Source organism: Chelonia mydas, chromosome 15 (assembly GCF_015237465.2).
Source record: "Chelonia mydas isolate rCheMyd1 chromosome 15, rCheMyd1.pri.v2, whole genome shotgun sequence".
Classification (NCBI taxonomy): domain Eukaryota; kingdom Metazoa; phylum Chordata; order Testudines; family Cheloniidae; genus Chelonia; species Chelonia mydas.
In genome coordinates, this window is record NC_057856.1 from 30,124,321 (window position 1) to 30,140,800 (window position 16,480).

A 16,480-nucleotide genomic window follows, 5' to 3' on the forward strand; every position below is an offset into this window, starting at 1 on the left:
CCAGGCTCTTCTCTCTCTCCCTTGTACCCTTTTGGAAGATGAAGTAGGATTCCTCTAGTGGTGCAGCTGTGTCAAGTCCTCTTTGGGTTGTTGCTCAGGTTGAAGGGAAGGAGAGGAGAGAATGAAGAGAGGTTTTTTTAAGCTCTTAGTTGTCCAGGAACAGTGCATGAATAATGCATCCAATTGCCAGTCCATCTGAGGCTTGTATGATGTACTTGCTTAGGGAGATAAAGATACCATCTGATTAATGCTGAAGCAGAATTCAACTACCACATCATATCACCTGCTTTTGCATCTTGACAGTGAATGACCTGGATTAGGATAGAATTATAAAACCCTTAGGCATGTCTGATGTGTCGCAGCAGTATGAGAGGGACACTATCGACTGAGTTGTTCAAAATATTGGGTGGAAATGTTTTGTTTGGAAAATGTGAAAATAAACATTCAGATAACAATAGACACACCTAAAAGAATGCTTAAAGGGATAGATGTTTAAATACCAGTGCATTTTGGAATTACAGCTCAGGCTTAGTGTCTTTTCAAAGCTTGGAATCTGAGCTACAGATCCATGGGAATGCAGAGAGACACACACAGATCTAAACAGAGTTACAGATGGTGAGGGCTGCAGAGCTAGCTAGATACAGAAATCTCTGCAGGGGAGCATGTTACTAAAATGCTTCCAATTGAAACTGTGATGCTCCATGCTTTAAAAAAATTGTGCATTTCACCCCGCGTCTGTGTTGCCAAGCTCTCTGTCCTGCTGTGGGCAGCCATCATTTGTGGCCTGGTCTCCTGCAAGCACCTCTGACTTTGGGGCTTTCAGCATCTTGCACAGTCAGGCCACACCTCCCCTTGACTTTAATAGGAGTTGAGGGCAATCAGCACTTCACAGGAGCAACCCATATGCCTTATGCATCTTGCTGGTACTGTCCCACTCATGCGTGCAGCTTTCTCCTCACCTTAGCACCAGCAGTGCTGCTCTGAAGGTGGGTTACAGCCTGACAGAAGTAAACACCCACTCTTTGCCTAGCAGCTCTTACTCACTGCCTCCTCTCCTGCCTTTGTGGCGTTGGCAGACTGGTGTGTCACTCAGTTTGCATACCACTTCAGACTTCCCACCTGGCCTTCCTGGGAAGATAAATCTCACAGCTAACAATATAATCCAAACATTATTGAGCAGAACATCCAACTACTTGCCGACTCAGATCCCTGAACTCAAAGAAGCTGAATACAAAGAGAGGCAGCCCAGAGTATCTTTTAAAATTGTACTAGCAACAGGTGTCCCTAACACACAATTCGTGCATGACAGTCATTCTGCCTATAAACAGCCTCAGAATGTCAGAGGAAATCAAATCAAAACAGAGCTCACTGCTGAATCCTGGAATGTAAGATCTTCAGAGATGTTTGTTCTGGTGCCTCTTGTTAATTGTGTGTTTTTATGCTGGGGAGAGCAGATGCCCCAGAAACAAACCATTTTAAGGGGGCATCTAGAAATTGATAAAGGGGTTTTTCATTACTGCACCATCAGGAGAGATGAGTCATCAAAACAACTCATTGTTTATACCATACCATAATTCCACAGATATAATCCAAAAGTGAGAATCTCAGAAGATTTACCCAGTTGTTCCTGTAACATATTTTGTTCCTAGTCTGGAAAGAATTTATACAGTTGCTGTGTGAGAGAAACTAACACATGCTTGTGTTATCCAAATTGCAATTAGCAGTGGTGCAAACTCTTTTAATCTGCAATGAGGCATGTCTAGGTTTATTAAACTGTTGACAAGGAAGTCTCTAATGTGTATCTAAAAATCACTGCAATGTCTGGTACTCTCTGAAAGTGCACTTCGTGCTTTAACCCTCTTAGCTCCAGCTCTTTGTAGCAGGGAATACATTTTCTCTTTTGCAAAGTGCAGTGTGTATTTACAGCATTATGATTGCTGCTAACGATATCCTACATCATGTTGTGCAGTGTTTTCTCCAGTTTCCGATCAGTATCTCAGTAATACTCTGTTGTGAAATGGGATGGCCTCCGAGGTGTGGTTTCCTCTTACTAAGGTAGGAATGGTGAGACATATTCTGACTAGATCTAAATATCTTATGTCTGTGCCATAGGTAGGGTCTAGTAGCTCAAGGAGTGAGATTTTCAGTTTCATGCAAATCCAGGGCTCTTCATGGCTCTGGTGTACCCAGCAACACAGTGCTGCCTCCTCAGCAGAACCATTCTCGACGACCCAGTCAGTTGCCCCTTTGCTACATCAGCTGCACCAGCATTGGGCCCAATTTCCCTTTACTGCTAGTGATAAGGCACAAGATGGAATGGGACCAGCTTGACTCCTAGATCCCAGGGTGAGTTTGTGGAGGATGGCAGTTACAGGGGGGTGAAAACCAGCCCTCTTGCTTGTAACCTGAACTGGAATTACAGAGACAAAAAGCAAGAACCCTCTTGATGCTATTGCTGAAGGTGTCTGTCAGAGGAGATCTGCACCTGTTTGATCTCTCCAGAACTTCTTGCCTCTCCCCTCCACTTTCAGGGTCCCATTGCTATTTCTTTAACTCCCTCTCCTGCCAGGGACATCCCTCTTCCCATCCTACCCCCAGCAGGCCTCCCCACTTTTCACTGCCAGATCCATCTGCTTCCTTTTACACCACTGCCTACCCTGTACAGCTCTGCCTCTTTCTCTCCATTCCCTGCCCCTTTCTGGTCTCCCGTGGTGCCCTGGCTGTCTAACCCTATCATTATCTGGAACTGGACAGATGCTGCCTGCCAGTGCTGGGTAATCAAGCCTCAGCTTGATGCTGTTCTACGCTACTTCTGTGCTATGAGCGTGGCTGCCCGGACTCCAGTGCTGCCACCCCTGAGCTTCCTCTTGTTCATTCCTTCCTTTTCAGCACAGACAATGAAAACTGATCACTGTAAGAATGAAACACAGCTGCTTTGGTAAAGAGGAGACATAGTTTACTAACTGCTGTGGGAACAATGGCTCAGGCTCTCAGCTACTGGCTGTGTAGCTCATTGACTTCAATGGAATTATGCAGATTTACACCAGCTGAGGATTTGGCCCACCACTCTGCTAGCATTAAGGTGGGGGTTACTTGCGGCCTAGTGCATGTTGGATAAGAAAAGGCTACGCCCTGGCTTTGTTTATCTGTACAAATCCATGGAGCAGTCAATCATAAAATACTAGTTTCACTGAAGGATTATTTTATTCATCTTCTCCTACTAGAATTCTACTTTCTGTAGCAGGAGAGAAAAAGACTTTCGACTTGACCTCATTTAAATTGTATCTGCCGATGACTGGCAGCAAATATGGTCGAAGGACATCCAGGATAGCCACGGTGTAGCCCCAGCCAAGCTTACGTTTCCCAGCATTGTCTGTGGAGGAATAACCACCAATTTCATTAGCGAATGCCGAATCCAAACTACATGGAAAAATTAGCAGTCCCAAGATTGTGCCAATCACTGGCGGGAGGGTGAAAAACAAGCAAGCCTGCAATTATACCAGTGCAAAAAGACAGAGCTTCCAACATCAGATAACAGGCAGTTGGAAACCACTGGGTGAAGATCCTGCTTCAGAAAGTGGTTTGTTCATTTTTTGGCGGGGTGATGAGGGGAGACTTGGCTACAGAAGACTTGGAGAGAGGTGAGCATGGATTTCACACAGGCAGATGTATCCATGAACTCTCATTATCATTATCGATGCCACATTGGCTCAGTTTGCTGGACACCACCACTAACCTGTGGGTGTCACTGGAGCCTTCAGGAGCATGAGTGACAGACAATATGAATGAGGCTAGAATTGTAATGACCCGAAGGAACTTCATCTCCTGAAAGGTAAATACCTGTAGCTGTTTGCAGATGTTTTGCAGATGACCCTCCTCTGGCAAAGTCCCTGGGATATAGAAATCCAAGACAAGGTAAGAACTGTTCCAAATGCTAGCAGCATCCAACCTCCAAAAAGCAATATAGCTGCAATCTGAAACCAAATATGGGTCTCTTTGTTCAAGAAAAAGCTTGGTGGTCCTAGAACATTAGAATATAGTGTTGTTTGCCAGACTCCTCACTGGAATGACATTATCACCTCTGCCAGGCAATAGGTAGATAGGCCCACTATTCCTTTTGGTGTTAAAATTGAGCCTCCAGCTATTCAAGGAGTCCCCACTCAAGGAGACCTCTGATGAATGGGTCAGACTAAATGGAAGTGGGTCTCTGCTACTGGCAGGTGTATTTTAATACTGAACACTACAGTTACAAGAGATGAAGCAGTGGACCAGTCCCTAGTGGATTCAGAGCGCTCCTGGCTCCAGGTTTGATGCTGGAATTTTGCAGCCCTTTATTTTGCAAGCTGGACAAGTGCTTTTGGATATTTTTAAAATGACCAGCAAAGGGACCAGCTGCACATGAACTAGATTTCAGGGAAATACAGTCAGGCATTGGGTTCTTGGTTTTTGTTTTCTTGGCCACTCCCACCCCTGCTTGATGGATGTGACCTGCTTGTACCTCTCCTCTCAGGCCTTATAGTGCCAGCAGCTAATTGCACCTGCAAATTTGTATCTGCAGTTAAAACAGACACAAAACTAAAGGTTCACTTGAAAATGTGGCTTGCAACATTAATTAGGTTAATTCATTAACATTCAGTACTTTGAACATTATAAAGTATCTGTTAATAATGCTACTGGTTCTTTAACAGTAAATAGAACAAAAGGGCCAAATATCCCTCTTGTTTGAGGCCCAGGAGGTGAGTCAAACAAGTCACATCAGGGAGGATTCTGGTCCATCTACAGGCACCGGTTGTGCTTGTCCGTTTGCTTATCTAGGGGACCATGTACCTCCCAGGAAACAGCATAGATAGATATTAAGGTCAGAAGGGAGCATTATGATCATCTAGTCTGACCTCCTGCACAAGGCAGGCCACAGAATCTCACCCACCCGCTCCAGCAGAGATATCCTCTAGGGTCCTGCATATGGTGCACCTCTGCTTACCAGCTTTTGAGGACCAATAGCAGTGGGTAAAGACCCCAGACGATGTGGTTTTGTTTCTGAACCAGGCAGGGGATCTCAGACTGAAGTTGGAAATGCAGGCCAAGGCCAGGGAGAAAATTGCCCAGATCTTGTGAACCTAATTTAGGAATGAGTGACATTGTGCCTTCTGACACTCGCATGCATTCTGGCCGCACAAGCCCTCTGTGGGCCATCAGCCGTCAATACCCAGAATGCTGTGTGCTGCAAACATACCCTCTCCCGACTCCCAGTATCCCGCTTAATGCTTGAAGGGTGACATAGGGTGGTTGTGGCCATTCTATGCCAGGTGGGAAAAATTCTTAATGAAGGTTTTTCTCAGGGGCCATTTCTGCCCCCTTTATAGTCCCGTTAGTCTGCTGGAGTAGCTTAAAGGGGCTGCGGTGCCTTTGCCTTCTTGCTGCAGGCACTCAGAGCAAAGAGAGACTATCAGCAAATAGTACAAACAGGACAAGATGAGAGCAAGACATCTATGCTCAGAGGCTAGGAGTAAATTACCAGCTGCCTGCATTTGTCCTTGTAAACTTGAGGGCCAGTAGTTTTTTAATCTATGCAGAATCTACAGAAATCTGTATTTCCAGATTTTTAGTGTGGCCTTTCCAAATCTTTCTGATGATGCACATGCTAGAGTGCAACTGGGAGAAGCAAATGGGGAACAGTGTCCATTGTCACCAGCTAAGGTTAGTTAGTGCCGTCAGTTACATTTGCTTTTGGTGGGGTGGTAGTATGTTTTCAAGTGCCAAAACTTATACTGGGAGAGGAAGTAAATTCCCTCTTGGCCCGGAGTCTACAATTTAAACCAAAAATTCTAAAAAATTATGTAAAAAAAAATTGAATAGAGGTTAGAACCTCAGAAGTCAAAAGCTCCAGGCTTTTCCGCTACATTATTACTAAAAGTGGCTTAATTAAAAGAAACCTTCCAGTTAATTATTCCTTAATGTGTTTGTTTGGGGCATGTTTGCTGTAATGGCCAGGCACAGATGGCATAGTACCAGTGACTCAAAGCTTGTCTATGTGCAGGGTATAGTTATGGACCTTGCTATGCCTTTACCGCAAAGAAGGTGGGGTTTTGTTTTGTTTACAGTGAGATACTTAGCAATCCAAAACCGCAGTGTAGATAAGCCCTAAGTGAAAATATACTAATACAAATGGAAGAAAGGGGAATTGATAGTAATGAATTAAATCAGAAGCTAGAAATTGTAGAAAATTGATAATAGAAACTAAGGGATACAAGGAGAAATCTGTTGGCAGCAGAGTTAAGGACAAGGAGTTTGTAAAGTTTATTAGAAACAAATGGAATCTAACAATGGTATTGGTCCAGTACTAGATAGATATGTGGAATTATCAATAATGCAGAAAAGACCAAAGTATTCAATAAGTATTTCTGCTCTGTGTTTGGGGAAAAACTGGATGATGTTGTCATGTCATATGATAAGTCTTTCCACTCAGCTGGTATCTCAGGAGGATGTTAAACAGCAACTATTAAAGTTAGATATTTTAAAATCAACAGGTCCAAATAATTTGCATCCAAAAGCTGTCAAACAGCTGGCTGAAAAGCTCACTGGACCATTAATACTGATGTTCAATAATTCTTGGAACACTGGGGGTGTTCCAGAAGGCTGGAAGAGAGCTGATGCTGTGTTAATATTTAAAAAGAGTAAACAGATGACCTGGGTAATTATAGTCTTGTCAGTCTGACATCAGTCCCAGGAAAGATAATGGAGAGGCTGGTACAGGACTTGATTAATAAAGAATTATGGAGAGTAATATAATGAATGCCAATCAGTGTGGGTTGATGGAAAATAGATCTTGTCAAACTAACTTGATATATTTTTTTGATGAGACTACAAGTTTGCTTGATAAATATAATAGTATCGATTGTAATGGACATCTCTATGGTGTTTGACTAAACGAGACCAGTTCCCTCAGCCTCTCCTCATAAGCCATGTGCCCCAGCCCCCGATCATTTTCGTTGCCCTCCGCTGGACTCTCTCCAATTTGTCCACATCCTTTCTTTAGTGGGGGCCCCAAAACTGGACGCAATACTCCAGATGTGGCTTCACCAGTGCCGAATAGAGGGGAATAATCACTTCCCTCGATCTGCTGGCAATGCTTCTACTAATGCAGCCCAATATGCCGTTAGCCTTCTTGGCAACAAGGGCACACGATTGACTCTCATCCACTGTATTCCCTAGGTCCTTTTCTGCAGAACTGCTGCTTAGCCATTCGGTCCCCAGCCTGTCGCAGTGCATGGGATTCTTCCCTCCTAAGTGTAGGACTCTGCACTTGTCCTTGTTGAACCTCATCAGATTTCTTTTGGCCCAATCCTCCAATTTGTCTAGATCAGTCTGGACCCTATCCTGACCCTCCAGCGTATCTACCTCTCCCCCCAGCTTAGTAGTCATCCCCAAACTTGCTGAGGGTGTAATCTATCCCATCATCCAGATTATTAATAAAAATGTTGAACAAAACTGGCCCCAGGACTGACCCCTGGGGCACTCCATTTGATACCGGCTGCCAACTAGACACTGAGCCATTGATCACTGCCTATTGAGCCCAACAATCTAGTCAGCTTTCTATCCACCTTATCGTCCATTCATCCAATCTATACTTTTTTAACTTGCTGGCAAGAATACTGTGGAAGACCGTATCAAAAGCTTTGCTAAAGTCAAGATATATCATGTCCACTGCTTTCCCCATATCCACAGAGCCAGTTATCTGATCACAGAAGGCAATCAGGTTGGTCAGGCATGACTTGCCCTTGGCGTATCCATGTTGACTGTTCCTGATCACCTTCCTCTCCTCCAAGTGCTTCAAAATGGTTTCCTTTCAAAATGTCAAGTAGCAGGAGAGCAGTTAGTTTATCTTTGCATTTAACACTGGTATGACCACTGCTGGAATACTGTGTCCAGTTCTGGTATCCACAGTTCAAGAACGATGTTGATAAATTGGAGAGGGTTCAGAGAAGAGCCACAAGAATGATTAAAGGGTTAGAAAACCTGCCTTATAGTGATATCAAGCAACCTTATTTTTTAAGTTTAACAAAGAGTTTAGGGGATGACTTGATTACAATTTATATGTACTTACATGGGGAACAAATACTGGATAATGAGTGCTTTGATCTAGCAGACAAAAATGTACACCTTATTCCCAGTCTGAATTTGTCTAACTTCAACTGCCAGCCATTGAATCATGTATATTGAGGGTAATTAACCACTGGCACAATTTACCAATGGTCATGGTGGATTCTCCATTACTGGCAACTTTTAAACCAAGATTGGATGTTTTTCTAAAAGATCTGTTCTAGGAATTAATTTGGGAAAGTTCTCTGGCCTGTTATACAGGAGGGAAAATTAGATGATCACAGTAGTCCAATCTGGTCTTTGAATCTAGTGTAACTCAGATCTGTATTTGGCCCAGTCACTGGCAGGGCAGTACTTGGATCTATGGCATCTGCAGTTAACCTATTTCTCCACTGTAGGGCACTGATACGCTACATGAGAGACACAAGATGGGAGGACCAGATCCTAGTTGAAATAGACAGTGTTTGATACTCAGTTACAGTTCATGTTGTTCTTTTTATAACTTCATTTTGTGTGGTCTCTTTTCAAGCTGTAAAGTCTAACAAAGTCAATTTAAAAAAAAAATCCAACAACCTGAAAACACTCCTAATTTATTGGATCTTATGTGGGGTTACTATGACAGCAGAAACAAAGTTCACTTGTCAGTAAAAGGACTGGCTGGAACTAGCAGTGCCAATGATACATTGGTATGTCTTAAACTGCTAAGCCGTGTTCATTTTGATGATAAATTCTGCATTATTTTTAAAAACCAGAAACGCACAGATTAATTAGTTCTATTATTTGTATAAGGGGTAACGTTCTGCCGAGTTGTATGGAACTTGCATATAATTGCATTGAGATTTCTGGTGAAATCATAAACCAAGGGTGCAAAGTTCAAGGGGCTGTGTCCATTGCGTCTTGCAGGATCTGCTTGCTAGTGCTGTTTCCCCTCTGGCATGGAATTACAGCTTTAATTTATGACATGGGTTGGGACTCAATATTTAACATTATCCATGGATTGCAGTTAATTCCTGTGAATTAAATATTCACTCCTGAAGAGGAGGGGTTTATGTAAGAAGCTGGGGTGCCAGGAGGGGAAGGAATCCTTTCCCATATGCCACACAATGACAGTGAAACTTTGCTCTGCATGAGCGACTGCACTCCACCCATGGAAGGTAGGCGAATGCTGGTGGCCCTTCAGCCTGGCTCCAAAACCTCTGTGAATTGGCTCCAGCTTTGCTCATCCATGTAAAAAGTACTCAGATCCTATGGGCAGGATCTCAGCATCCTCCTTCCTCAATGCCCCTGGAACTGCATTGGTTCCTCCTGTGGTCAGGTCCCCACCAAGTGACAAGGGCTAGGGGAGGGGGGAGGATTTGGGCCCTTGCCTTTAGACTGTAAGCACTTCAATATACAGTCGCGCTTGTGCTATTTCACCTATCCTACAGTGCTATGTCCACCCATAGCATTATGCATGGAGTTTTTGCCAGCAACCTGCTGGATCTTGAAGCATCTGAGAAGCGAGTTCCTATGGCTGTAGCTGAAGCTTTAAAAGTGTCATCTCTTTGGGCATTTTCATTTTCAAAACTTCTAAAGGTACAGCTGAGGTTTTCCCCTCAGAGGGTGGGAATCCCAGAGGCAGCCAGAAGTGAGTCTCAGTAGCTTCTACAGAATAGAATATTTGCTTTTGCTTGAAATAGCTCTGAGTGGCACTCACCAAAATCATGGGGTTTTGGAAAGACTGTAACAGCGGCTACCCTGCTTGGCTAGGTCTCAGATGACTGGCTCTGTTGCTGGGTGTAGGCAGCTCTATGGAGGAAGATGCCATTGAGGCAGACATCTGAGGAATAATGTGATGATTTAGTTGTTAACTACACCACTCCAACTGAGATCAGGACCCCACTGTGCTAGGTGCTGTACGTACATATAGTAAAAGACAACACTTCCTGAAAGAGTCTATAAGCTGAAGAGTCAAGACAAAGAGGAATAGTGTCTCTGTTACAAATAGGGAACTGAGGCATACAGAAAACCTATGGCAGAGATGGGAAGTGAAGCGTGATCTCCTGAGGCTGAGACAAGTGCTTTAATCACAACAGCAGCCTTCCTTGCTAGGATTTAGTCTGTGATTACTCAGAGTGAATCTTGCATAACACTTCAGGGTCTTGCCAGGACTTGGGATCTGCACCTTTCCACCAAAACACCAGAGCATCACCGCTGCTGCCATTTTCCTTTGAATACAACAATGGAAAGCTAAATAAGAACGTGTGGCGGATATCCCGTCCTCAGCGTTCAGAAACATTGCGACCGCACAGCAGTTTAGTAACAGGCCCAAATTCTACTGTTACTATGATGTGACTTTTGTTGACATCAAAGGCATCTCACAGGAGTAAATGAGGGATGAATTTGCCTCAGTCTCTTTGCGTTATGTAGGTACTCTTAACAGTGTGAGTACGGAGCTGTCTTGCTGAGAGACAAAAGGCTAACATCTCTCACCTGGCCTGGCAATAGCATGCCTCTAGATACTGAAGGTTGGACTCTCCCTTTATCTCCACATCTCAGTGCAGATATTTTCTGTTTACAGTGACTCATGCCCCTCTGAGTGTCACTCTGCCTCATTGCTACTTTGGACTCACTGTTTATAGAGCACCACACCTTCTTCCTTAATGGCAAAGTGTCATATTTCCACAGCTCCAACACTGCGTGACCTTTTAGGGGTAGGGGAGATTCTCATGGACGCTCTTAGGGGGCATCTGAGTTATTCTGGTCTGAATCCCCGTGTGTGCATTCGGGTTTGGGAATAAGGGTGCCTTTGTTGGGTTTAATGTATACAGCTTCCAGGAGCCGGCCTCCCCTGCCCGCCGTTCCTCGGCCTTTTGAGTTACGTCGGAAAGGCCTTGGTACTGTAATTGGCACCACGTTCTCGCAAGAGCCGCGGGGAAGGTCGCCCAAAGGTCCCTCAGCAGTAAAAGGCATCACTGTGTGAAATATTCCCCCCTGGGGGGCTGCGGCTGAACCACCTTGTACCCCCCATGGAACAAAATCAGCTGGCCTCGAGGGGGCAAAGCCAGCAGGGCCGGGCTCTCCAGGCCTGGCTTCAGGGGCGTACAGCCCCGAGCACCCCGGGCTCCCGCTGAAGCCTGACACCGCCTCCCAGGCCCCGGCAAAGGCACCTCCCCGTAGGGGGCGCCTCCCCCGGGGGCACTGTCTCAGTGTGTGCGGGGGGGGGGGGTGCTGGGAACCCTGGATATGAGGGAAACCACTTGGCGCCGGGGTGGGGGCCGCAGCCCCCCCCCCCTCAGTCCCAGCGCCCCCCCCCCCGCTCCTCTGGCCTCACCACCCGGCTCCTGAGCCCCCAGGGCAGCCCCGCTGCGGGCCCAGCCCCGTACAACTCCCCGTGAGCCAGGCAGGTCTATGGGGGGGGGGGAGGGGCGAGCGAGCCCCAGGAGAACGGACGCGAGCTCCCGAGCCCTCGCGGCCGGCCTCTCCCCGCCCCGGGCAAGCCCCGCCCGCCGCCGGGTGTGCGCCTCGCCCAGGCCCCGCCCAGCTCGCGGTCACCATGGTAACAGAGGCGCTTCCCTCAGTTCCTCCCGCGGGGCCGGCAGCAGGTTGGGCTGCGCGCGGGGCGGGCTCTCGTGGTGCGCGAGCGGTCGGCTCCCCCCGCCCCCTCCCCGGCAGCAGGCTAGGCTGCGCGGTGCGCCCGGCGGCAGCGGGAGGAGGCGCCGCGCTGGGGCTGGGGCGCCCGCACGCCCAGGACGCAGGTGGGGGCTCCGCGGCTGGGCCCCGCGGGGCTGGGACCCTCTGAGACTCGCTCCGGGGGGAGGGGCCGAGCTGTCTCAGCTCCCGCCCCCCGAGGGCGCCATGGACCCGACCCCCGCGGGACCCCGCCCTCCTCAGGGCAGGGCACCCTGCTCCCCGCCTTCCTGAACCCCCTTCCCGGGGGTACCCTGCCCCCCCCGACTTCCCTGCCCCCCTCCCAAGACGCACCCTGCCCCCCAGACTTCCCCGACCCCTCTCCCAAGGCGCACCCTGGCCCCCCAGACCTCTCGTCCCCAGGGGTACCGTGCCCCCCAGACCTCCCCGACCCCCCTCCCCTGGGGTACCGTGCCCCCCAGACCTCCCCGACCCCCCTCCCTTGGGGTACCCTGGCCCCCAGACCTCCCTGACCCCTCTCCCAAGGCGCACCCTGCCCCCCCCCCCAGACCTCTCGTCCCCAGGGGTACCCTGGCCCCCAGACCTCCCCGACCCCCCTCCCTTGGGGTACCCTGCCCCCCAGACCTCCCTGACCCCTCTCCCAAGGCGCACCCTGCCCCCCCCCCCCCAGACCTCTCGTCCCCAGGGGTACCCTGCCCCCATCTCTCTGAGCCCCCCCCGCCCAGGGGCACCCTGCCCTCCTTGTTTACCCTCCCTCGCCTCTCTGAAAGTGCCCGGCCGAGCCCCGCTCCACGTGCCCTGGGCCCCCCGGGCGGCCCTTCCCAGTCCCCTCGCGCAGGCCCCTGGGTTGCCGCGGCGCTGAGCACCCAGCTGCGAAGGGAGCGGAGGGTGCTCAGCGCGCCTGGAAGTCGGGCTGCGAGCTCTGCCTTTGGGTGTCCAACTTCAGGTCCCCGAGTTTGAAAACGCTGCTCCGGGACTTGTTCCCAAAGTTAGCTGACAACTTCCCTGTGGGTCTGAGCTCTGCTCAGCTGGTGCTTGTAAATGGCTTTGAAGCTTCTGTAGAAATCCCGAGGAGCCTTGTGTGTGTCTCTCTGACATTCGGTGATTTGTCAAACTGATACACTGGTAACTTCTCATGCATAAAGTATTTGCAGAAAGATTTATAAGCTGGCTGGCTTCCAGATATTTTTCTTCCCTTGTTTTTTGTTGTTTTGGTGGTGGTTGTTATGGTCTCCATTTCTGTGGGAATAATGCATCCCTTTTGATGGGATTAAACACTAAAGCTGTTCGGAAAAGTGTAACAATCTCTAGTGGTAGCTACAGATAAAACTCCTACTCCCCGTTCTTCCCCTCATTGTTCTTATTTCCCTTCCCATCATTAGTTACCTGTCAACTGGACAAATAATTGCCTAATCTGAGTATCAACTGGGTATCTTGGTTTAAATTGTTCTAACACTGGTTTGGTTTTGTTTCCTTGCTAAAAATAAAAATAATAATTTCTAAGGAAAATGTTAATGCTATAACTTCCTTCTCTACTATCTGTGTCATTCCACAGTATTTAAATCTTATTAAAGCCTCATGGGTTAATTAAGAGACTGACATCCATAATTTGTTGTATAGCGCTTGAGATGATTAGACTTGGTTGAGCTACATTTTTAATGTCATTGTTTATTCTTTTTAAGTTTATTTGTTTCAATTTGGTGTAACTGGAAACAAGTGCAGGGCTTCATGATTCCAACGCATTGTGGATGCAAATAGCTTGTTTTTGGCTAAATTGGTCCATGTATTTGCAGTTTTAGCAGTACTAAATTGAAATAGTAAAGGATCCGGATGGAAAGAAAAGATTTATATTTTGTCATTATTTGGTGCATCTAACATAATATACATTTATTTTATATCAGAATTGGAAAAACATGCAGTAATTCATATGTGACTACAAGGACATTGTATAGTTAGGTTTATGCTATATTGGGCATAAGTAATCTGTTAAAAAGATCACATGGGGTCTAATCCCACTGCCATGAAGTCAGTGGAGGGCCTGCAATTGATTTCAGTGGGAGGAGAATCTGTATCTGGGTGTTCTAAAACTGCAAATTAAACATATCTATTGAGATGGAAGTCCAAGTCTGTGAATCCACTTTTTTCCCTGCATTATTTATTATATTCAGTTTTAGTAATAAACTGCTTGTGTGGATTTAATTGCAGGATTGTTACTGTACTTTCCTTTTCTGAGAAGCTAAGTAATTAATCATGTAAACATGAATATTGATTTGATATTTGTTTCTGATGCATCAGAAACATGTGACTTTGACTTTTCAGTATGGAATGGATTTAAGGAAAATCGTGTTTGGCAGATGGTATGCTGCTAATCTATGCCATCATGTAATGTGGTAACCAGTTTGTATTCTTTTGGCTTTGATTCTTCAGAGTATAATGGTATAAATCTGTTCAAGATAATCTGCTGCACGTGACAATGTAAAATGTTGGTATCATGCTAAAGGAACTCTAACATATGGCCATTGATGTTCTGTCAAAATAGACTTTTTTCTGTGGCAACTGTAGGCAATTTTCATGGCAAGCAGAGGAGGTAAACAATGTTACTAGGGTAACAGTGAAGTTAGATCAGATGCCTCAGACCCACCTTTTTTTTTTTTTTTTTTACAAGAATGGATATTGGGTTTCCCCCCCTCCAGAATAGAAGGTTTTTTCTTTATGCCATAAAACAGGGAGGTTCACACCTTTTTTGAAGCAGAGTGGTTACGATTTTTTTTTCTACAATATTCTGGGACATAGTAAAGGAGTAGACAATACATGGAAGAAATTGCCTGATTAAATAATGGGGAAAGTCAACTGGTAACATAATCCAGTTATTTTTCTACAATTTCTCTAAGAACTGATGCTGGTTATGGTAAAACAACATTACAGGATTTGTTTTAGTGTATATTGAGCTAAAACTACTTATCCATAAAATAGAAACAAAGTTGTAAAACCTTCCTTATCTGGAATAGTTTAGTTGACAAAATTGCTTTTTAGACAGAAAATGTAACCTGTGACATAATTGTAGCAAAAAATAGTTTTTAGAAAGGATTTTTAAAAATAGTTTGTGCCCTTCCAGAGTACAATATGAATTAAAATTATTTAAAGCTTGGTTCCCTACTCGAAAAGACTTCAGGTTATCAAGTCTGTTTTCCTCTGTGGTTACCTGAGCTTACTGATTAAAGTAAATGTTTTTTGTGCTGCTCCTAGTATTAGCTATATTAATTTATTATTGCGTTCATCACATTTTTTCTTCCTGCTAAGGATATTCCAGCTACTACAGATAATATTGCCCACAACCTTCACTTCTCCATTTGTGCTATAAAAAAGTGCAGAAGAGAGTGACTGAGTTTTTATAGATGAATTTTTTTTGGATTATTGGGGAAAATCCTGAATACCATTATGAATAACATCATAGAAAATCTTTTAAAATCTATAGTTCATGGGAGAGCACTCAGCATACCACCTTATTTTTTATTTATATTAAATTATATGTTTAGTACTGATTAAAGGTCCTTGCCTGATTGGCAACCCTGAAGATTGTAGTCTTTCCATATGATAGATACAGGCCAGAGAGCTTCATGCATGTTTCTCTCATCCTACCTGGTCTGGGCCTTCACAATAAACTAGGTACCAAGAATCAGGGAAAATCAGACATGTAATTCTGCACCAATGCAACTCCTCTGGTAGTAGCAATGTTGAAAGCTGTGTATATACAGGGCACAGACGTTTTTACCTCTGTCAGCTATGTCTAACCCTGAGAAGGGATGACAGGTTTCAAAGTAACAGCCGTGTTAGTCTGCATCCGATGAAGTGAGCTTTAGCTCACGAAAGCTCATGCTTAAATAAATTGGTTAGTCTCTAAGGTGCCACAAGTACTCCTTTTCTTCCTGAGAAGGGAGTTCACTCTACATACTTATTCTGTCCTTGGCATTTCTGTTAAAAATGCTGAAAATCATGATATCTTTTGGGATAGCTTGGTTTCTTCTGGAATAGGTGTTTTCTAAAGCTTCCAGTTCTGATTTGCAAATAACTTTTCTGCAAGGAAGAGTGCCATATAGAAAGGGCAGTGCTTGAAAAATTTACAAGATGCCAAAGGGCTGTACATGAGAGACTGATATGAAAAATGAGGTGCAGGAGCCTTCCAGCAAGCTCCAGATGGAATGTAGGTGAGAAGTCCAGGTCCCTCATCTCCCTTGCTGCTGGTAGGGCTCTGGGATTCCTGCCTGGGTGGTGTTCACGGACTCTGCTCCATCTGGCATATCGGCCTGGCTAGTAGATAAATTGGAACCCACTTTTTCTCCTCCCTCTCCTTTCACATCAGCTTGGCTGCTGGAAAGGAGCAAGGAGCTTTCACTCCCCACCCCCAAGCCTCTTAGCTGCTGCAGTGGGGCATCATCACTGGTTTACATTTTTCTCAAGCTTTTTGTGTGGTCGTGGCCCATGAATAACTTCATTGCTGCCTCTTCTGGTAGCTTTCACAAGCATCATTAGAGTAAAACTAATATGATTCTTGGCAATTTTCCTGTGGCTCATGGGCTTCTAAATAGTCATCGTGAAATTTACCAGAATTTTGATAATTTCACTGTTAGGGATGCTTGGGAAAGCTGAGAGGGATTAAAGGCACTAAAGTTTTCTGAAGACTCAGAAATACAGTACTGCATAGTCATAGCAGAAAGTCTTTCTTTGAGCATAAGAGTTAGAATAGCATTTT

At 45.6% G+C, this 16,480-nt stretch overlaps 2 protein-coding genes across 6 annotated transcripts in view; one reads left to right on the forward strand and one right to left on the reverse strand.

Annotated features, from left to right (window-relative positions):
- Positions 1-3,203: 3,203 nt before the first annotated feature.
- TMEM211 (transmembrane protein 211) lies at positions 3,204-5,296 on the reverse strand. The gene is made up of 3 exons (XM_037879010.1): positions 5,234-5,296; positions 4,982-5,117; positions 3,204-3,460 (listed from the first exon to the last, which is right to left on the reverse strand). Exons 1-3 carry the CDS (start codon positions 5,294-5,296, stop codon positions 3,204-3,206), a joined length of 456 nt encoding a protein of 151 aa, XP_037734938.1.
- Positions 5,297-11,679: 6,383 nt separating this feature from the next.
- Positions 11,680-16,480, forward strand: part of KIAA1671 (KIAA1671 ortholog) — a 152,139-nt gene continuing 147,338 nt past the window's right edge. For 4 of the 5 annotated variants that reach the window (XM_043529243.1, XM_037878430.2, XM_043529244.1 and 1 more), the window contains exon 1: positions 11,725-11,837. The gene's annotated coding sequence lies outside the window, so the exon portion shown is untranslated. Of the gene's footprint in view, positions 11,838-16,480 lie in introns of all 5 variants that reach the window. The other variant, XM_037878429.2, reaches the window with a different exon arrangement.

Excerpts from the sequence above, each read along its gene's own strand:
- TMEM211 (XM_037879010.1), bottom strand. The coding sequence starts at position 5,296 with ATGGCCACAACCACCCTATGTCACCCTTCAAGCATTAAGCGGGATACT. Across the intron at positions 5,118-5,233 it reads ATACTGGGAGTCGGGAGAGG|GTTCACAAGATCTGGGCAAT; the intron begins GTATGTTTGCAG and ends TTCCTAAATTAG. Across the intron at positions 3,461-4,981 it reads CTATTGGTCCTCAAAAGCTG|TGATTGGCACAATCTTGGGA; the intron begins GTAAGCAGAGGT and ends CCCTCCCGCCAG.